We start from the raw sequence: 22,465 nt of genomic DNA, 5'->3' as shown, positions 1-22,465 counted from the left end.
CAAAATTTGTTTATAGAAGATACTAATTTGACTAATTTTTGAATTAGTCAAGTTAGAATCTTATATATATACATATAATATAAAAATGCATTGAATGCTTTATGAGACCTGTATATTTAATTTATATTCTAACTTTAATTAAATTATATATTTTGTATATTTAATATTTAAATGTGAGTAATCAATAAATTTTGGTAAATGAAATAAGCTTATACTTGACTCGCTTACAAAAAATACAGCATTTCCGGTTTGGGAGTAACGGCAGCTTCTACGTAGTTAGGTGAGAATAATTTTACTCCAGTTAAGAGTAGATTTTTGGAATCGTTCAACAAGATATTACAAGAAAACCGACATTAAGGTAATAAAAATAAAGTTTAAACAATGTTTGATTGCAGATGGCAGATCAACAAGAAGATATCTACAGATTTTGGACAATCTTGTAACATTTGCCGATGCGTAGCCTATTTTCATCAGAGCGTAGGGCCACATCGTTTTTGTGTATAGGAAATGTTAAATTTCATATACACACCTGTGAACATATATTTTCCATAAAAAGGATTTAATTATTTATCAAATGTGAGTGGCTTTTCTGTCGTTCAAAAAAGCCGAAGTATACATATTTTTTCTACAATTTCTGATCGAGAACGACTGTCTGTTCATTAGTTACTATTATTCATTTATCAAATTACTCCTATATAATTTTACATATATTTCATAGAGGGTATAATAAAAGATAGAAGAGATTAATACGAAGATATTTAAGGCTAAAATAAGGTGAAAAGAAATAATGTATTAGTGATACAAGCTGAGGTTTTCTTGGGATTGCCTGGTTTTTACAATAGAAATTGCATGCAAGCTATCGACTATATTTTGAACATTAACAAGTGATAATTGGATATTATTTAAAGTATTATTAAAAGTGTTAGTGATTGCATAATCCTAAAAAAGAAACAATTTTGGTAAATTTTTAATGTAGCACAAATGGACAATCATGGTGTGCTATAAATAGCAGTTGCTCGGTGATGTCAAGTGAAAGGGGTGGGGTTGCTTCGGATATTGGTCGACGAGAAAGAAAATTCAAAACGCGTGCGTGATTGGTTGGTTGTGTAACCATCTTGGGTGGGACATGCGCGAAGGTATTGCGCAGAAGAAGACTCGCCAGTTGACCATCGAGTGATCGCCGTTGACTAAGAAGCTTATATCTTAGATTAATAGTTTTCCTATTTGTAGCTTCTGTTGCTTAATTTCTGTATTTCAAGTTACCTCTTATTAGGAAATGAATATAAATATTGAAACCATAATTGAAATAGAAAAGATTTGATATAAAAATCCTTTTAATTGGTATTTGCGATTTCGTGATATAGATGATTCCTATAGAAATGAAAAGACAATGAGAGGGTAGAAAAGCAAATTAGAAATATTACATTTTGCGAATAATTATTGGTGGAGATATATTTAGATATAGGTAATAATCTTTGACAAAATAATTTCGTATTCGTAGATAGAAAAATCTGTTAGCTGTATTTTACGTGCGTGAAAAAGATTCAACAATATGGCGGTGTACGTGTATGCTTATCCTTGAAAAAGTACATTACTTGTATCCATGAAAAAACCGAATATCTTTGTGTTTCATTACAGATTTACGTCATGATCCTATGTTTGTACTTCAATATGCGTTAAATCATCAAGAATATCATCAAAATGGTAAGTCAAATTATTTATTGAAATCCAGTTACTTTCCCTTTTCTTCGTAAATTTTTTGAAAGAGGGCGCCATATACGACAAATTACGACAAGATGTAATGGTAGGGGAAAGCGGTAAGATCAATAACCTTCGCTCGTTTGACCTCATATCCTATTTTTGGCTTCGCTAACTTTTAATGATCGTATAATACGAACGCTCATGTAGTTTAATGAGAGTTTTTTAAAACTAATTTAATACGTATTAGTAATACTTATATATTGAGTAGCAGAATGGGCAAAGTAAATGATCTTCGCGTTTTTCTCTTGTGCGCGACGACTCTATGTGATGTTATCTTATTTGATATTTAAATTCTTATTCTATTTATTATTCTAGTTACATTTTTTGTAGCGTACAATTTATTATTATTATAGTGAAGGCAATTATTCATATGCAATGTGATATATGTCTTTAAAAATATTTTTTCAGTAAAGGTTAAATTTGAAGAAACACTAATAATACTTGAACATACAATTATATAAATACCAGTTGATTACAATTTTTTTTTCTTGATATAATAGACTATTACATTTTGTTAAGTCAATCAAAGAAGGGCTAATTTCAATTTGATTGATCGAGATTCAATTTTTCTATATTATTATACATAACCTCACAAAAAGTAAAAATTTGTAATATTTTGCATATGCCTTTTCAGCCACGTATAGATCCTCTTTCTTTATTGAAATGTCTTAGTGTCTTATTGGGGCCAACTGGAGGTATTAAAAGTAAAGAAGAAGTTCACCGGTTGGCTAATTTAATGACAAAGTTCTCAAAGAAACTTGTTTCAAAATGCATTTACATACAAATATTAAAAACTACAAATACTGATTTACTTAGCCAGTAAGTACACTTCTTTCATTAAATCATATATAAAGTATTTTTTGTAAAATAAGTAATTAATTATTTATATGTAAAGCAAAATTATGCACATTGCATACTGACGTGCACGAATACTTATAATTTGTATAATCGTGTAAAATATAAAATGTATGCTACAGTAAAAAAATTAGGAACTCAAAACCATTGGACAGTTTTACTAATGAACTGTACTCACTGATGTGAGTCCCATAAGATATCTCTTTAACATAGTTTTAAAGCATAATGAATTTATAACAGAATAGTTAGTAATTTGATCAATTTATTATTTTCTTCTTTATTTAGATTTATGGGGGCTGGAGGATGGAATCTCATTCATATGTGGCTTACAGATGGGATTCTTGCAAAAAATTGGGCTTTAATTCAAGAACTCTTAGAACTTTTGTTGTTATGCCCAGTAGATATAGAAAGATTGAAAAGCAACAATTGCCCTAAATTAATAAAAGGTCTATCAAAAGAAGGTAGTCATCAAGGTGTTAGAGTATTAGCTAGTCGATTGGTTGAGCAGTGGTTAAAAATAGTGAAAGGGGAAGCTGCACCAAATTCTGTGCCAGCACAAATCATGACTATTCCAGCACAAACTACTGGAGTTTTAGGGCAAACTTTGGTACCTCAATCAACACAACAGTATTCCATTCATTGTGGTATCCAACAAGTCTCTGATGGTACGGAAAATGCAACAGTTCAAGTGCAAGATTTGCAATTTATTCCAAATTCCACATCAACTATTGCAGTATCCCACATTCACCAGCAACAACAACAACAACAGCAGCAACAACAACAATCACAAGACCAGCAACAGGGCCAGGAGAGGACAACTGTGCAACCATTACAATTGCAAGTTGTTAGTAAACCGCAGCAAATGCAAATACAACAACAATTGTCAACCCAGCAATCAAAAAAGCCAGCTTTTGTTGTGGTATCTGCATCTTCACAATCTCCAGTTCCTGTGTATAAAATTACAATTCGTGAAGGCAAACAGATCCTTACAAAAGTGGAGACAGATGCTACAAATATTAATAGTGTTTTAAATACAAATAGTACAAATGTAGAGGTTAATGGAGATGTTGTGGAAGATGCTCTTCCTGTGAAACAAGCTCCCGAGGAAGTAGTATCTGCAGAACTTAGTGGTGGTGTAGTCAGTGGTCAAGATTGTGAAAAGGACATTGCACAATCTGAAAAATTAGATCAAGTTTCAAGTGAAGTGAAACAAACTGTAGTAGATTCCACAGATAGCCCTGATGTGGATGTTAAAAGTAAAGAAAGCAAAGACATTAAAGACCTTAAAGACAATAGTAATAGTGAAAGTAGTAAATCTAGTAATAAAGAAAATCGGGACTCTTCTAAGAAAGATGAGAAAAAGTCTAGTAGTTCAGATAAGAAGAATCACCATAGCTCATCTTCATCCTCCAAAAGTTCTTCTAAACATACCTCAAGTTCCAGTTCACATCGTTCTAGTTCCATATCTTACAAATCTAGTAGTCATCGCTCTAGTTCTAGTAGTAGTAGTTCAAAAAGTTCTAGTTCCAAGGATAAGTCTTCCAAGGACAAGGAAAAACATCACTCATCCAATTCATCCAGTAAACATAGTTCTAGTAAGGGTAAATCTGATAAAGAGCGAGAAAAGGAGAAACAGAAAAAGGATCAGGCAGAAAAGGACAAAGCAACATTAGAAAAGGTTCAAGGGCAGGCACTGAGTTCAAAATTTGGAAAAATACCCAAAAAGAAGTTGGAAGAAGAAAAATCTGGGGATGTAGTTGTAAGGAAGTCATCAACAGACTCTCGAGATAGTTCTAAAGAAAATAAGACTGATTCAAAGAAAGCTGTCGTAATGCCAGAGAAGAAGAATATTTCTATTTCCATTGAAAGTAGAAAAAATTCTCAAGATTCCACAACACGGCCGAAGACTGTGAAAACATTTAACTCTAAATTCAGATCAACAGGTTTGGAAGAAGAAGTAAAACCACCACCACCAAGATCAGCAAAGAAACCACCTGTCATTGACAAAAAGGTCATACCACAGAAATTACCTGCCTTGAAAAGGCCATCCCCACTTAGAGAAGCTATTCCATCAACAGATAAACGAGCAAAGTTATCATTGGATTCACCAACTACACCCCCAAGTGAAGAAAAGAAGGGAGGCATCAAATTAATACCACCTAAACCAAAACGTAAGTATTACACAGTGTCTCAAATATTATATTTAAAAATTTCTTTTTGCACACAAATATGTATATATATATTTTTTTCAACAAATATAATTTTGATTCTTTAGGGAGAAAGGTATACACTGTCTTAAATTTTTATGAAATTCTAATGTTCAAAGACTAGAAAAAAGAAATTGAAGATATTATATGTTAAATATATAATAAACATAAATATATCTCTTTTCTTTAATGAATTTTAACAGTTATCAAATGTATTTTAATAAAAATAATCTAGAATTGAGATGAAATTATATTTGATATTATATTAAGTTTCAGTCTAGGATTATATGTGTTATATGTGATAAATTGGTTCAATTTGCTTTGTTGTATATTATTTTTGTTTTTTAATTTCTCTAATTTTTAAAATATATAATGATATAAAAAATAATATCAAATATAATAAAATGATCTCAGTTGAAGATTGTAGTATTAATTCTATGATGAATTTTTTGATATAAAGAGCATTGCAAATTAGGAAAAGAAAACTACTAACTTTATTAACTTTAACTGGTCTTTGAACACTAGTTTTTTCTATTGTATGTGCTATTACTAACTTCTTAATATTGAGTTTGCAGGTGGTTGGGTCCAGGAGAAACACGAGCAAATTATATACTTCTATACTTTACGTATTGCGCAAACGTTAACGTTTTACTGAATTGGACAAAATCTGCATAGATTTCTTGTCTATCTCATTAATTTGCAGTTTCTTTCAGGCATATTATATTTTAGTTTATAGTATTTATTAGAACCCTACGCTATTTTCCTAAAAGTTATTAGAATATTATAGAAGGTAAAAGAAAACCTGTATCGATTGACCCACGTGGAAGTGGATCGAGCGGATTTCTCGTGCTTGCCTCTATAATTAACGTCACATTAGAAGAATGAAGAACATTAGGATCGGCTCTTTCAGCATCGATTTATTTCCTATATTAAGAAGATTCAGCAGGTAATCTTCGATAAAGTATTAATTAAATCGTACGGTTGAAATGTTTGATAACTAGTGCCATTTAGTAAAAAATAGAGTCAAATATTTTTTGATAACCAATACATCGAAAGTAATCGTGCAGTTTCTTCTAAAATTTATTCGGATAAAAGAAAAAAGGTGTGTTTTATATCGATATAATTTCCCGGGTGTGTGTTTTACCGTTCTCCGACGAACGATACACCGATAGAAGTCACTATGGATATTACTAATCTACCTAGGTAAGGAAACAAACCAACTCTTGTCTGTCCATACTTCTTCCCTTGTACATGTACACCCTATTAAGCATTTAAATAAATTGATCAGAAATCTGGAAATATTTAACTCTTGGGTTTCTGCTATACATCTTGCTCACTGAATGCTTGATAAAGCAAACACTCATACCGTGAGCCCATCCAGATTTCCATCCTCTCGGTGACTAATCGCACATATCTAAAGTGCAAGTAAAATCAGGACTCTCAAAATGGTATTATACACTGAATTTCTAAACAATAATAATGATAAAGATATAACGCTTAAAAAATTAGTCGTTGCTAATTTTTGATCAATTGTGAGTTCATTCTTACGAAATTATAACATTTAATGCTTATTCGTAGCGAAATCACATTTTTATTTAGTAATTCCTCTTGCACATATTTGTATTGCTTGAATAGTTATATTAAAATTATTATATAATACTTAACATGATAACACCATTTTGAGTGTCACTGCACAAGGGAACAAATTCTTGTAAGCGATATGTTATTTTTCAATTTTGTATCATTGTTTAGTTCACAGTGGATTTACAGAATGATTCGAATACGTTCGTGCGTTCATCAGAGAGAATTGAAATTTGCGGGCGCATAGTCCCAAGATATCCTTATGAAAGTGAGAAAGAATAAAAAAGAGCGCGAGAGAAAGAGAAAAAGAACGCGTGAACGAAAGTGAGAGAGGGAGCGAGAGTAATAGTATGTATGAACGAGTAGATGGAAAAGCGAGAAAAATATGGCACGACGTTTGAAGAAAGTTTGTCAAAAAAAAGAATGCAGAATTTCGTGGAACGAAAGCACTTTCGAAAATGCATGAAATACGACGCTGCATATCGACTCGACGTCTTCGAGCAAGCCGCCCCTTAGGATCAGCGGGCCTCTTCTTACGACAGATAATCGTCTAGTTGCAATGACAACGTCGACATGGCGAAGAAGTCTTCTTCCTTGCCAGTAGTCGCGGATTAACAATCGAGTGAAAAAACATTACTGGAACGAGAAAAAAATATAAAGAAGAAGCCGGGAAAACGAAACGAGAATGATCATGTTGTGCTCGTCATTAATTGAAGGAAATTGTTATTTTCTTAAAGTGTTATTCTCTCGAGCTTACTATATTCTTTTAAATAATATAGGTTTTATTGAGTTAAAAAGTAATTTCGAGATGGTGTATCTTTGTATACCTGAACTTTCCTAAATAAGAATAGTTCGCTTTAGTTTGCAAGAATATCTTTACTCGATCATAAAAGTTTTTCTTCTTAAAAGTTTAAAATAAAACAGAGCACAATTAATTCCTTATCTAGTCATTCATTTGAAAGAAAAAAGCAAAAGTTGTATATGATATTGATGCATTAAAAAATTCAATAATTTAGATGACTTAAATACCATGGAAAAGATAGCATTTGGAAATCATTTGAATAAGACGCGTAAAGGAGGATAGGTGGGAGTTAACGACGGAGTTGCGCAACAGCGCACTTCGTGGTGTGCTCGGCGGAATACCGAGGCTGATGTTTTTGCGATAGTCTTTATGTCGACACTCGTGTATGGGGTCAGATTCTGTCTCTCGTAGTAGTTGCATTACGCTCACATAGTATATTAACCATTCAACGTATTTAGGTCCGCGCCATTCGTGGACAATGTTTGTCATGTGGTATTTACCTCACTTATATTTGAATTTGAAAAAGCGATGGAATGGAAAAATAAAATTTACAGTAGTTATACATTATTTAAACTAATATTATCAAATTAGTTCATCTTCTACCTATCAGAAACGCTCTTTTACTTCGAGAATAATTGTTTTTGTTCGTTCTAAAAGAGATATGCACATTCTTACAATTTATGATATACAAGGTATTACCTTAAAGAAAAAAAGTTGTTTTTTTATTTATAATAATTTTTATGCCTTTCATGAAACATAAGATACAAAGAAAATAATTACACTAATTTTAATGTTTAATTATCTTTTGTTTATAGTTTGCTCAAGTTTAAGTTGTTATTTGTAATTACAATTATACTGTTATAAATATTTTATCTGTGATTGCATATCGTTAATGATTATATATTCACTTTTATATGAAACAAAATATGTAGGAGTCCCTTATGTAAAGAAGATGAAAATTATATAATTAATAATAATAGACTTTAATCTATTTAGGCATTTGCACAAGGAATAGAAAACCATCGCTGTTGATACATTGCGCAAAAGTTTAATAATAATTTTAGTCAATATATTAATGTGTACTATTCGATCGTAAAGATCTTTTTTACAAATGAAACGAAATGTTAACAAAAAAATGCGTCTTGATTGTTACGTATAAGATAATACGTTAAGAGTACTATTACGATTTGAAACATTTTAAAACGAAGTAAACGACTCTTGAGGATAAATCAAAGGTTTATGGAAATAAAATTGAAGCCGTATAATTAAAACCCGCATATTATTCCCCAGTTTACTATTATCACTTTTATCGAATACATTCTAAAAATATTGATATGTTTATCAATGCGACTTATTATCGATTTGATATATCTTATATTTTCTTCCTACATCTATAACGACTTTTGTTGTTATTGTATATTTATTGAATTCGACATTAATTTACTATATATGAACACAGTCTGATAGCAAGCAATTTTTGAACAAAATTCGTATTTTTTACAGCAGTTAGGTATCATCTAATGAATAATTATCAATTTTTACAAAATTCAAGACATATTGTATTAAATGCCAAACGGATGTACAAAGTCTTCGTTTTTTGTGCGTTATTGAAATGCATTTATGAACAAGCTGTATTTGACACAATAATTAATATATTATCTTCCATATAACATTATCAAAAGATACTAAATAAAACGCATCTATTATAACGTAAAAATGAAAAAATTTTAATTTAAATAAAATATCTTGTTCACTTAAAAGATTTTGAATTAGTACTTAATTAATCGTAAAGAAAAAGGTTTTATATCTTAATAGCAAAAAATATAATCTTATATCTATATTATGTAAAAGGCTTCACCTAAATTAACGTTTACTTTTCTAATTCCTTGCACTTTTACAACGTTGAAATACTCGATATTGGTCCTAATATGCACGCATTTAGTCTCAGTTTTAAATTTCATTTGAAATTTCGAATAAATAAAATAATCCAGTGGATCAAATCTAATTGATCATGATCGATTGATAAATTTATTGATCCATCTGTCTTAGAAAACATGTAATGATGTAAATGCTTTTTATAGTTATATTTATAAATGCATAATAAAATTTTATTTCTTTTCTCAACATTAAATGTGAAATTGTCCCATTGTACATATAACATTTTTATAAAAAATACTCTTTACTAATAAATCGCAATGGCTTCTAACATGTTTTTAAAATAAAATATTTCGTATTATTAAAAGGCAATAATTGTATTTTTGTTGCAGATTCATTACGGATGTCTTTCTCATTCCTTCTTCACTTAATATTTGTTAGAACGTTATCTGGTTTCAGCTCTACCAAGGAATAAGTTTAATTTCTGTCTTCGTGCGATATACATTCTTTTTCTTTGCAGGTTGATGCTGACTATATGTGATCAAATTTTGTACAATCGCATAAATCTAATGTTTGCTCTATAGGATTTTATCATGGAAATATTTTTAATCTCTATAAGATCATTATCATTAATTCGAGCTGGTGAGGAGCAACATTATAAATGTTTTCTTTCCGCGGCGTAGTTCCTAGGGTTACTTAACAAAATATTTTATTATAATTTTTAGTCTAATTCGGAGTTATGATTTTTGTAAATCAGTCATTTAACGCAAATGTTTTATTGCATGTAATTATTAAGACAATGTTAAATCTTTCTCCCAATTCAAAGTAATATGTTTTGATTCATATTCTTGCATTTTATTTTATCTATAAATGTTTGTTATTTTTCTTATTTATAGCAATGGTTTTACAAGAAAGCGATATGTTTATGGATGCTTTAACGGCGTCGACGAAGAGTAAAGAACCAAGGAAGAGAAAGCGAAGAACATCTATCACGAAGGACGGTCCCACAGAAGCTAAGAAACAAGAAACTGCCAGTAATGATAATCGTGATGTTACACCTCCACCGACCTCACCACCAAGTGCCGATGAAAAATCACCCGTAGTTGTCAAGCCTAACTTTAAGGTATACATAATTACGAAATTTCATCGCCAATAGAAATTAATACATTCTTTGTTTATTTATACATTTATTACACATAAAAATATTTATTTTATAGTTTTATCAAGATACGTTAGAAACAGATGAAGATAAAGAGCAAAAGGAGAGGGAAAATTCAGATGAAGATGTGAAGAAAGATAAAGAAGAAATTCTGGACGATCAGAAAGAAAACAGAATATTCAAATCGGATGTTGACGATGACGCTAGAAGTAGCAGTAAGTACTTTACTCTTATTTACCGATATCTGTTTATAATTATATATAAATATATTACTTAAAAAAAAGAACATTGGAAAATATTCTGTTGCTTTTTAGCGCCAACACCGGACGATGACGTAGAAGAGAAAACATCCGATTCCCCGGAAGACACATCTTCCCTATCTGAATCGATGAAAAAGGAAAATATCGGTTCTTATCCAGAAATACGATACGTTGATGGTCTGAGAAGCGTTTTATTGCTTCAAAAACGCAAAGGACCGAAGAAAACATTAAAATGGAAAACAGATCTAGAATCGGTGCGTTATTTCGAGTTGGATGAAACAGAAAGGGTAAACGTTACAAAAACGTTTACCGATATGAAACAAATGGAAAAACAAAATGAAAGAGAAGCATTCCAAATGGCCAGAAAATTGAGTAAGTAGCAAAAATATAACTTTTTGTTGCTAACAATAATATCCTTATTATTTTAAACATCAAAGAACTATTTTAACAATTTAATAAATGATTGATATAAACTAATCTTGCAGGTAATGAAGACTTAATGGAAGAAAGAACAAGATGGAAGCCCTTGATTCCAATTGATTTACCACCACCTTTAGTAGAGCCCGGGAAAGACAGTAGAGAAAAAGATATTCAATATGCCAGAGAGAAAGGAATTTTACAAGCACTATACTTCAACCGAAGCATGTATGTGTATATTTTAATCGATTGTTTTCTTATTATAATAAAGTTTATTTATCAAAATAGAGTTTCATTTATTAAAATAGAATTTAGTACTGCATGTTAAAATACACGATTATTAATAATTTACATATTCGTGCAAAAATGATACGCATGCTATATTAAAAGCATAGGGACATCGAACCATTGAACAGTTTAACATATAAACTGTACTCACTGATACGAGTTCTATAAAATATATTTGTTTAAAAAATATTTTGTTATAATTCAATTGCTAGAAAAGCATTTTATTTTATGTATATATATATTAATTTTAGGATTCCAGACTCTGCGGCAGAACCCGATGAAGAACGGCATCATGTATATAGTGAGCCTAAAATCATTCCTTTGGATGATCTTACGGGAAATAAGGAAAGCGAGAAAGATTTCACGTCCCTGCCTTGGCCAGAACCAAAACCTCAGTTGCAACCACAAACACCAGCAGTTTCAAATTTCCATTATCCTACATTTCCACATAATCAACAGCCGGTAATGGCACCTATGGGTCCTCAAACTTCAATGGGTCCAATGCCACAAATGTCTCAACAAATGATGGGACCTTCTCATATGGGTCCAATGGGTCCGGAAATAGGAGGTCCATTGACTGCTGGAGGAGGAGGCGGCTGGAGAACTGGAGATGGAAAAGTTGTTGTACCTGATGGAATGGGAATGAATCCAATGGGAAATATGCCAAATGCATTTCCACCAGGTATGGAAGGTGGTCCAATGGTACCACCTGGAATGATGGGGCCACCACCTATGTATAATCAACAACAAGAAGGTTATGGTATGATGGGTCCAGAAGATATGGGATTCAATAATATGAATCCAAACAACTTCCAAGGCCCTCCTGGTCCTTTATACGGCCCTGGACCTAACTTTCAAGGTCCTAGAGGCGCTGGTCCAATACATGGTAGAGGTAGAGGCGTTCCTGGACCTGGCTGGTATAGAGGTGGTGGGGGGCCGCCAGGAAGAGGCGGTTGGAGGGGCGGTGGTGGTGGATGGAGGGGAAACGGGAAACAACCACCCGTATGCAGACAATTTTCAAAAAACGGTTATTGTCGTGTCGGTGACAAATGCCAATATCTACATCCCGGAGTGAACTGTCCACCATTTTGAAAGAAATTAACATAATTATTTATTTGAAATTTCTGCAGTAGCACGATATAAATGTTCATTCTATTTGAAATGAATCAATGGAACTGAACGATCCTGAAATTTTTAAGTCGTATTAGATACCGGTTCACATTAGTTATAAGGATGAATAATAATGTGCAATTTTTTATTAACGATACAAAGAATTAAGCACATAATATTTATACAGTTATATTTTCACAAGATTTAAATGATATTCGGTAATTTTCAATTTATTTGCATCACATTATGCTAAAGATAAATATTATAGAAAGAATACGTGATAAATTTATTTTTCGTAAATTATTCCCGCAGAATTTCAAGTATGAAAACAGTCATTTTAAATTTAAAATGACAATAAAAAAGAGAACAATAGGATCATCAGCTGCTGGACAGCAAGAGGTTCCTATACATCAATTTTTATTATGATTTTGAATAGGAGTTTTTAAAAATCTCTGAAAATATGTCAGAACTATTTTTATTGGTCTATTTTCAGAATATAATGAAAATTGGGACACGTTATGTAAAATGAACTCTCGATTATGTCTTCCCTTTACGTTCACGGTTTACAGATAGCCACTGCCGAAAGAATGATTGGTATAATCAAAGAAATGGGATTTTGCAAGTTTTAATCTTATTGGCATGACAAATAGTGATTTCAAAGTATGACGCTAGTAAGCAGGAAGTGCAGATTCCAATTTGAGAAGCATTTGTCTTTCACGATTGCCAGTTGGATGTTTAATCGCTTTCTACTAATGAATATATGTAATTAAACTGCTGTTAAAACGAATTAAACGTAATATACCATGGAACATTATAACACCAAAAGTTCAAATAACGGTTTAAATAACTTTTTATTAAATGAAGATATCTTACATTTAATCGTATATGTAGATTGATTGTAAATATCATAATTGTATCATTTTGTATAAAGTGTCGCTAGTTCTAATAACAAGAGACTGTTTTAGGCTTAAATGGTATGTAATAATATTAAAAAACAACAACTTTTAGTAAAAATGTGTATGTATGATTTAAAGTAGTTAAATTCAAAGAGATCTAATATTCATGGAGTACATTTTCACTTATAAATTCGGTCATGTGCTCCATGAAATAGATCACTGATATACTATTGTTGTATTAAATATTTTTTATGAATTAAAGGTAGTGGTTATTTTTTTGTATATGATTGATCATTATGTTTGTATATAACATTGTTGTATAAGAGCTGCTTGATGGAATACATGAGTCATACCTATTTTCTAAAATATGCTGCATTATTAAATTGAAAGACTTCCTTTATAACATTTTTTCTCCATTTATTTTTAAATATTTCTAATTTACCTTTTTACTGTAACATCAAAACATCGTTTTTGTGTTTATAATTGTCTATTTCGTTAATTTTGTCTGAAACGTTAATAATTTTATAATGTTCATTGATATAATGTATCATATAAAGTTTAATTAAAAAAGAAGCATCAGTATTGAATATATATTCATTATATATGTAATTAAATATACTTAACAAATATAACATATACATTAGGTTTATATTTATCATATATTGGTCATTCATAAACATTTAAATATTTACCAAGTATGGTATCAAAATTTAAATAATAATTACACAATGAATCATAAAATACATGAATTTACAATATAATATTGATTTAAGTTCATTTAAATTGTTGAGGTGGTGGACCAAAAATACTTCCACTCTGTTTACTTGCAGTTCTAGAGGGTGCAAATCCAAGCATTTTTTGAATATTCTGCAACCAACAGTACTTCTTGTAAATAAAGTTAATAATAACAAAATCATATCAAATATGAAATGTATGAATTTACCTGTCTAATACTCATGGTGCACAGTATATATAAAAAAATAAATGAACATTCTGTATAGTCATCTCCTGGAAGGTTTCTATGTGATAAACCTTGTATCCAACTAATGGGTACAAAAGGCAACCTTGCCACAACTCTGCCATCAAAAATGCTGTTAAACATACTTAGGAGAGCTGTGAATGCAAATCCAATTGCAAACATTGATTTCATTTTTACAAGAGACAAATCCCTGTTATTGTTTTTTAATCTTTCTTCTTCCCGTTCAATCTTTTTTTTTTGTTGTTTATCTAATGAATCTCCATGTGCTTCTTTTCTTTTTTCCACTAAAATGAATTTAATTTAAAGATAAAGATTTAATTTATTAAAATTATGAGCAGTTTTCTTCATGCATGTTTAAATAATCAATGTTCCTTCATATATAATCATGATTAAAAACTTACGTTTTTTACTTTGTTTTTCTACTTCAGCTTTTAATTTTTGGTATTTTTCTGTTCTATAAACCATCAACCATGTTAAACCTACCAATAATATCAAAATTAACCGAGGATGTATAATATAGAAATAAATATAACCTTAAACTTAAAACAATACCTTAAAAAAATAGCATTACCTTCTCCTAATAAAGCTGTACAAATACTAATAAATACGATTAAAATAGTATCAGCCCACATGATAAAAGAAAGAATTCGTGAAATACTGTTTAAACGTTTAAGCTATTCGAACATATGTGTACATTGAAAACACCATGCCTATTCTCAAACTTGAACAGTTGTGAATGGGGGAGAAACTAATCTTCATTATCTTTTACTATACGTGCATTTGTGTTTGCTATGAAAATTTGAAGAGAAATATTTGTTATTGGTATAAAAATAATTTATATAAGCTTAAAGATTACGAACATTTTTTTGTTATAAAACTTTTATTTTATAATAAATATTTTTTGCATTACTTGAACTTTATTTGTAACTAATAAAATTATATTGGTAAACAATATTTTAACATATAACTGAAAAGATACAATATATACATATGACGTAATAAAATCACAAATGTTTTTTTTATATAAAATGGCTTTTAATACATACAAAGTCTTAAATATATTGAGAAATATTTTGATAAGTTAACTTAAAATACTGCTATCTATTCTCGGAAATTATTTTGTATATAGAAATAAACGTAGTATTTTTGCGACTAATATTACATAACAAATATGCATCACAATACTTTTGGTTATGTAACTAGTAAAAACATCCACATATTTTTACTGAACACATGCGGATAAATTTATATAGATAAAAGAAAATTTGTAACTTAGTATACTATTATTAATTTTTATAAAGATTAAATTTATAATATTCTTATCAATCTTGAAAATCTTCCACCTTTTTTTCTATATGATCGGCATCGTCATCTTCGAGGCATTTTCTAATTTCGTAACCCAAAGCAGCACCCAATGGTGGTGGAACTGCGTTACCAATTTGACGATGTTTATCAAGTATATTTCCGTAAAAGCGAAAAGAGTCCGGGAAACCTTGTGATCTAGCACACTCTCTTACACTGACAACTCTGGTTTGTTCCGGATGTAGGACACGGCCCTATGCATAAACGATAGAATTAAATATTTATGAATAAAATTTTAAAAGTGACATAATACGTACCTGTTTGCCCATAGGTTCAGGATTAGTGATGGTAGTACCGAAAAATCCATCCCATTCTAATCTACCGTATAAGCCTGCCCAATGATTATGACGTCTTCCAGTATGAGGTAAACACCACGGGATCAAAGTATTATACTGTCTAGCCATTGGATCACACATCTTGCCCGCGCAACAACTACATACGCCACGATGTGCTCCAGTAGAACTCTTACCTGCTTTCTTATCATGATACAGATATTCTCTGCAATATATAACAAAGAAAGAATAAGTTATTTATTCTTTAAATTAATCATTCTGTTCTAATATCTAAAAAATTATAAATAAAAGTTATTTACAGTTTTTTTGAGTATGTTCCATCACTTAAACGCACTGCAATATTTGGCAAATCTCGCCAATCAGATCCACTCGCAGTCGGAATATGTGCTATGCGCGCTTCAACTAGTGGAGCCATATCTTTGCAAATATGGTCTCTCAATATTGCATCTGGTTCTTTAGGTCTTACCTGTAAACAAACATAAGGAAAATTATATAAGAAAAGTTATGTTAATATTAATAATGCTATATTAGCAGTTACTGTTATTTTGTTTACTTTTCTTTGAAAGTGGGATATTGGCTCATCGCTATAAGCCATTTCTTCCGTATTCCACCCATTCCGGATATTAGGTAAATCAGACATTGCATCACGAACACTAATCGTTCTATATGGTGCTGACTCTATCCAATCACAATTTGATGAATACTATTAAAAAAGACATAAAATATGTTATCGAACTTATGCAAATGTATTAATAAATACATTAGGTAGACGATTTAATTAATTAAATTTATATAGACATTAATACTAATTTGTCTACCTAGTGTAAAAAAGTAATTAATTTAATTAATTAAATTTATGTAGACATTAATACTAATTTAATTACTTTTTTATTATCAACAATGACGCTTAGTTGGCAAGCCCGTTTGCTAAATACATGGGTTGGTTCAGGGTATTTTGGAAGTACTTCTCCAGGTGCAGCAGCTAATATTATTAATCTAGAAACAAATGAATAAAGAATATATATGCCAAAACAATTAATCGATATAATTTAAATGTTATATACCTCCTTCTTGTTTGCGGAATACCGTAGTTTCCAGCTTGCAGAATACCAAATGTACATTGGTAACCCATTCGTACAAGGCACCTTAACGTTAATTTGAGTACCATACTTCTTTTAAAAGATACAAAGTTTCTAACATTTTCCATAATAAAGAATTTTGGTCTATAGTAATCGCAATAAGACAAACATGATGCAACTAAAGAATTTTTAAATAACGAATATTGCCGTGAATTAAAACGATTCATGCCACTAAAACCTTGGCAAGGTGGACCACCACATAATAATTCTACTTCCCCTTTTTGAGGTAAACGTTGTCCATTATTATCGCAAAGGTCGCCCTACAAAAGATAGAAATATATTTTATATTATATATATCGTATTTTTTTATAATTTTGCATTGTTAGTTAAACTTACTTTCATAACTTTCGATAAAAGTACATTGCAATCTTCACAAAATACTGTTGTATTAGGATTATTGAGTCGATATGCACATGCAGCTGGTTCGTCTCTTTCAATTGCCCATTGGTTATCAACAATACCAGCTTGTCGTAATCCTTCAGATAATCCTACAACACAATTTCAATTTTAGGAAATTTTCAACACCTCGTGTAATTAAATTTTAAGGGTTATACTAACCACCACAGCCAGCAAAAACATCTAACGTTTTTAACTTTCTTATCACCTTACAATAACCTATAGGTTTATCAACTATTTTCTTATTACTATTCTCTACTTTTTTACTTTTGCACTTTGCTTTTCCTTTCCCTTTCCCAATCACAGATTTTCCAATATTCATAGCATAGTATGGTGGATCAACAAACGTTTTTTCTAAGGCGTTATATGCTTGAGAAAAATAAAAACGATTTGGACCAGCAGCAGTCCATTCTTCTACAGACTGATCTAAATTTTCTGAATACGCCAGATAACATTTTCCGGCTACATCCGAAAATTTAACATCACAAACTGAAATTTTTTAGTTAAAAGATATGTTAATTGACTTATATTAATTTATATAATTTCTGAATTTTTTAAGTAATATTTTACCTTCTTCACTCCAATATACCGTATTGAGATCAACTTGTTGCATTAATGTGAGTCCTTTATGTGTGTTTTCTGGTCGATACAACTTATTTATTTTAATCCATATATCAGATGATGCAACTAACTTATTGTTAGTGGTTGCATAGATTGAATTTATGTATCCAATATGAAATGGTTCTGGTGTATCATAATTAGATCCTTTCACATGGTCTGATGATTTGCGATAATATTCGGGATACATATCTTCATCTACTTTCCCTTTCTTTATTTTGGAAGAAATATGATACGTCGATGTAAATTTATACTTTATAGCCCCTGGCATTAAAAATACAGTAGAACCAACTCTAAATTCTTCACCCTTATATTTTGCCATACTGTATGTCACTTCCTTGCTGCTCTTCTCTTCTTCCCTATTAAAGACTTTTGGTGTGTAATAACATTGCAATGTAGTAAAACGTACACAGGCAGGACAAAAACGATGACTGATTTCTTTCCGTGGGCATTCAGGATCTGAAGCACAATCTTCAAAACGAGCTGTTTCTGGAGTATATTTTTTTTGATAAAAGAATGTCTTCCCATCTTTATTTTGTATTTCATCTTCTGGCAATACATTTCCTGAAATATAATCAACTAATGTCTAAAATTTATCATTATATATTCCTTGAGAGTAGATAATATAAATACCTAGTTCATTCCAATTTTTTGGGCAAGTTTTATAAATGACAGTAGCTTTGGATTTAACTGAAGTGAATGGAACATTGTCACATTCATCAAGTAAAAACAATTCTAAAGGATCTGATGTTTCACCAAGCACGGTGTCACTACCTCTTCTGAACCAGTTAGCATGACATAGTTTTGCACCATTTTTATCTTCCCACATATAAATGACTTTAGCTATTTGTAATGGTACAGTAGGATCGTTTGATTCAATTAAAACACAATCATTTCCTTTTATTTCTTCATCAACAACTATGACAGAGTTATAAAATGTTCTTCGTCCATCGTCTATGATTGGCTCTCCCACCCATGTAATTTCTTTCTCTACGTGTTTAAATTCTTTCAAAATCATTTTTTGAGTAATCTTTACATTTTCTACTAATGTATCATTAAAATCGTCATCTTCTTGGTCTGAATCATCTGCTTCCTACAATTAATTAATAAGTATTTAATACATATATTTTACAAAAGAAAATGTTCTATATTAATGCCATTATTAAAATATTATTAAAATATCTTACCTGTATAGCCATATTTGGACATCTTCTTCTGTTGCAAGCTTGCTTACTTCTTCCAGATCCACCAAATTTAATCATATCTTTGCAAGCTGTACAAATTCCACAATCTGGCTGCTGGCAAGTTTCACATACCCCACACCTATGTCTTTTAGGTCCCTATAACAATATATTATACATAGTATATATACATATAACATTATTTATTATAAGAATCTTGATTACATACCGATACTTCTTTGTCATTATTTGTAGCTATTTGATCAGAGAAAAATGTTTCAAACATATTATTGACTAATTTTGTAGTCGTAGCTTTCGTCCAAGTGACTTTTTTATTTTTTGGATCTCTAGATTGCGTTCTGCGTAGCGCAATCCTCTTATTTAATGTTACACCAGCAAGAGTTACTAACGCACGCATACACGGGCTTGTAATTAATAAAGGATCTTCTGGTCTTGCTGATGCATCAAAAGAAATAACTTGATCACAAATGAATTGTGCATACCGTAACAAAGAATCTTCTGTAAATCTAGCCAATCCTTTTGGTGGAACTATCGTCTAAAAAATATGTTTTGATAAAAGTTAATACATCAAAATGTGAAATATCTTATGTTAAAAAAGGTGAAAAAATTTTTACCTGCAGTTTATTCAATAAATCTTCATATGTAGGGTTTATTTCGTCTAATAAAAACTCTATAACTATTTTGCTCATGTAAATTTTTTCTTTTACAGAATCCATAAATGGTGCATATGCTTCAGCAGGTTCCATCAGTATATATTCTGCAAATGCTGTGGTGAATCCCACAAGTGCCAATTCTCCACCATCAAATCCTGACACCCACCATTCATTTATTGGTCCCATGTCTTTTGTAGGCACACCTCCTTCTGGACACGAGTTTTCTTCATAAATAGGTTTCATATAACCAGAAAAATAAAGCACCTCATTCTTTTCAATTAGACCAGTATCAAAAGAACATAAATGACCATTCTTATCATATACACTATAAAAAGAAAAAAGAAGACAACATACATAAAATGAAATTTAATTAAGAGAAAATAGATTTATATAATTTTTCTATTATAAGAAATGCCTACCAGAAGTGAGTCAATTTATTTTGTGGCCTTTCGTCACTTTCATGAACCATAGCTTCTTCTCCTGTGAATAAAGATAATCTAGGATCTGTTAATGCAATCATTTCTTCTACTGCACCATTAGGATGCCCTGGATATATTTTTATATCCATGCTTGTTAACTTTTGACAACAATAATCACATTTTTGATATACATTGACAGGTTTCTGGGGCAATATTTTGGATTCTTCTATATTCGTTGTATCGTTATTCTCAGTTTTAATTTTCTTTAGGATGTTCTCAGCTTCATCACTTGAATCTGATTGTTTTTGCTTTACTACTAAATCAGTGTTACTATCACATATTATTTCTTCTTTTTCTATTAACATAGGAGATTTTGCTTCGAACTCTTCATTTTCATTACTTTTTCTTTTAACACATTTTTTTGACTGGGACCTTTGTTGTGGTGATGGATGTTTAATCACATCTGCATTAATTTTATTCAAATCAGATGTGGGATCTATACTAATATACTTCCCACTACGTAGTTTTTTCCTATCGTTACCATTTTCTTGAAGTATCATAGCGTCAGTCACTGATGAATATAAATTAAATTTAACCCTTATGGTTTAAACTACAAACAATGTATTTTTGTAAATTATTTTTATTTCTTACCTGTGCCCTTATTTTCTTCGATAACTCGACTATTTAAGGGTATTTCTCCCCCATCATTTTCATCCTGTATTTGTTTCTCTACCTCGTAACTTTCTGCCTTTGGTATAATAGCGGATATCATATTGTATAAAATCGATTATTTTTATCGAATTTTTCTACAGAAGTTATTACTCTTAAAAAAAATACGAACTTCTTATATTTATGTCCAAATAAATGCGCTAGGAATGTATTTGTACCTTAAAAAATAATTACAAATGAACACGTTTTCTCGTTCTTTCAATGTATAGCGTACTACAAAATTCAGCTGAGTAGCATACATATAACTATAAGTTAGGACACAACGCTGACGGTTGTACCGCCAAAATCTTTTAAGCCTAGTTCACATGAGAATACCATGTTTGATGCCATATCGATATGTATATACATAGAAACGCTTTATTTTCATTTGTTTTATGTATTTATTATTTATTATTATTAAATTTAAACTTTATTTTATTACATTTTATTTTTATTAAATATAAATCTTATGTTTCATTATATTCATTAATATGTTTTAATATTCATACTTTATATTTAGTTCAAATAAATTATCCTTTACTTATTTAAAAGCCGTATTATATTTTGAAACATGATTTATTAATTATATAATTCAATATATTTATTTTATATGTAAAAATAGCAAACATACTCAAATTTTAGAAATAATTATATTTACTAAAAAATATAAATGTTATTTATAAAAGCATCATGACTCACAGATGATGTAATCGATGTAAAATTGCAATTTCTGTCTGTAAATATAAATATAACCTATAAAACTACATTAGATCTTGGAGTTCTGAATTTGTACGAAGTGACGAATACACAGTCAAAATTTTAAATTAAATAAACATAAGAAAGGTAATAATAATAATAGATATATAGAATTGCGTGACATAGAAAATTTTTAAATACATATTGAAAACTAATATTTCCGTTGCATAAACAGAACAAAAAAATTTGCGTATTATTATATTGTAAGCTATTTATAGACATCAAGCAATGAAGAATTTTAGATAAACCAAATTTACTTTTATTTTCAAAATTATGATAATATTTTTGGTTAATATTTTTTAATATTGACATTTTTGTATATCTTAAAACTGTTTAATTATTTTACAGCTATATACTATTGTTGTTATCAAATTTACATAAACAAAAGGAGATGCTATGGAAGAAAAAAACCTAACTGATGAACAAAAAAAATTTTTAGAAGAATGTGAAGAGAAATTTAAAGATCGATACACTGAGAAAGATACAGAATTTATGAAAATTAAAAATATGGAATTAAAAAAGCCACCCATTGCTGACCCCTGGTATCCTAGAAATAAGAGATATAACAATGATAGAGATGAATATCGACATTGTGGTAGACATTATTCTAATCATCGCTATAAACCTCATCACAGATCATGATTATTGAAGTTATAAATAAATTCCTACAAATATCTGTTCTATAAATTTCTACAATTGACTGTAATCATTTATTGGATAATAAAATAT

At 30.2% G+C, this 22,465-nt stretch overlaps 3 protein-coding genes, 1 long non-coding RNA gene and 1 other non-coding gene across 15 annotated transcripts; 3 read left to right on the top strand and 2 right to left on the bottom strand.

The window, feature by feature from the left end:
* The first annotated feature begins 147 nt into the window (after window positions 1-147).
* PNUTS (Phosphatase 1 nuclear targeting subunit) lies at window positions 148-13,577 on the top strand. Of its 9 annotated transcripts, none has more exons than XM_076618940.1 (11): window positions 148-280; window positions 396-576; window positions 719-1,560; window positions 1,639-1,704; window positions 2,396-2,580; window positions 2,902-4,787; window positions 9,978-10,204; window positions 10,299-10,455; window positions 10,555-10,872; window positions 10,986-11,145; window positions 11,457-13,577. In XM_076618940.1, the coding sequence occupies exons 4-11, from the start codon at window positions 1,702-1,704 to the stop codon at window positions 12,295-12,297; spliced, it is 3,777 nt and encodes a 1,258-aa protein (XP_076475055.1). In that variant the 5' UTR covers window positions 148-280; window positions 396-576; window positions 719-1,560; window positions 1,639-1,701; the 3' UTR covers window positions 12,298-13,577. The 9 variants fall into 9 exon arrangements, with proteins under 9 accessions (XP_076475055.1, XP_076475056.1, XP_033200873.1 ...); XM_076618941.1 differs by having other exon boundaries at window positions 396-1,560; window positions 2,902-3,281; window positions 3,351-4,787; XM_033344982.2 differs by lacking the exon at window positions 719-1,560.
* A 274-nt stretch (window positions 13,578-13,851) lies between these two features.
* On the bottom strand, window positions 13,852-14,896 carry LOC117163076 (calcium load-activated calcium channel). 2 transcript variants are annotated; one of them, XM_033345070.2, is made up of 4 exons: window positions 14,762-14,896; window positions 14,592-14,669; window positions 14,155-14,474; window positions 13,852-14,078 (listed from the first exon to the last, which is right to left on the bottom strand). In XM_033345070.2, exons 1-4 carry the CDS (start codon window positions 14,820-14,822, stop codon window positions 13,986-13,988), a joined length of 552 nt encoding a protein of 183 aa, XP_033200961.1. In that variant the 5' UTR covers window positions 14,823-14,896; the 3' UTR covers window positions 13,852-13,985. The 2 variants fall into 2 exon arrangements, with proteins under 2 accessions (XP_033200961.1, XP_033200967.1); XM_033345076.2 differs by having other exon boundaries at window positions 14,743-14,878.
* Window positions 14,881-16,150, top strand: LOC143302749 (uncharacterized). Its single transcript, XR_013058541.1, has 2 exons — window positions 14,881-15,012; window positions 15,824-16,150. It is a non-coding gene; the product is annotated as an uncharacterized LOC143302749 (long non-coding RNA).
* LOC117162994 (DNA (cytosine-5)-methyltransferase PliMCI) lies at window positions 15,088-21,231 on the bottom strand. 2 transcript variants are annotated; one of them, XM_076618939.1, is made up of 16 exons: window positions 21,160-21,176; window positions 20,924-21,095; window positions 20,273-20,843; window positions 19,815-20,178; window positions 19,409-19,735; window positions 19,186-19,338; window positions 18,632-19,091; window positions 17,951-18,562; window positions 17,543-17,869; window positions 17,321-17,472; window positions 16,910-17,244; window positions 16,730-16,841; window positions 16,399-16,548; window positions 16,145-16,311; window positions 15,810-16,050; window positions 15,351-15,746 (listed from the first exon to the last, which is right to left on the bottom strand). In XM_076618939.1, exons 2-16 carry the CDS (start codon window positions 21,042-21,044, stop codon window positions 15,513-15,515), a joined length of 4,326 nt encoding a protein of 1,441 aa, XP_076475054.1. In that variant the 5' UTR covers window positions 21,045-21,095; window positions 21,160-21,176; the 3' UTR covers window positions 15,351-15,512. The 2 variants fall into 2 exon arrangements, with proteins under 2 accessions (XP_033200860.1, XP_076475054.1); XM_033344969.2 differs by having other exon boundaries at window positions 15,088-15,746; window positions 20,924-21,231.
* A 316-nt stretch (window positions 21,232-21,547) lies between these two features.
* Window positions 21,548-22,180, top strand: LOC117163093 (uncharacterized). Its single transcript, XR_013058559.1, has 2 exons — window positions 21,548-21,823; window positions 22,085-22,180. It is a non-coding gene; the product is annotated as an uncharacterized LOC117163093 (transcript).
* The last annotated feature ends 285 nt before the right edge of the window (window positions 22,181-22,465 follow it).

This window comes from Bombus vancouverensis, chromosome 5, assembly GCF_051014615.1.
Source record: "Bombus vancouverensis nearcticus chromosome 5, iyBomVanc1_principal, whole genome shotgun sequence".
Taxonomy (NCBI): domain Eukaryota; kingdom Metazoa; phylum Arthropoda; class Insecta; order Hymenoptera; family Apidae; genus Bombus; species Bombus vancouverensis.
This window is presented reverse-complemented; position numbering and strand designations above follow the sequence as displayed.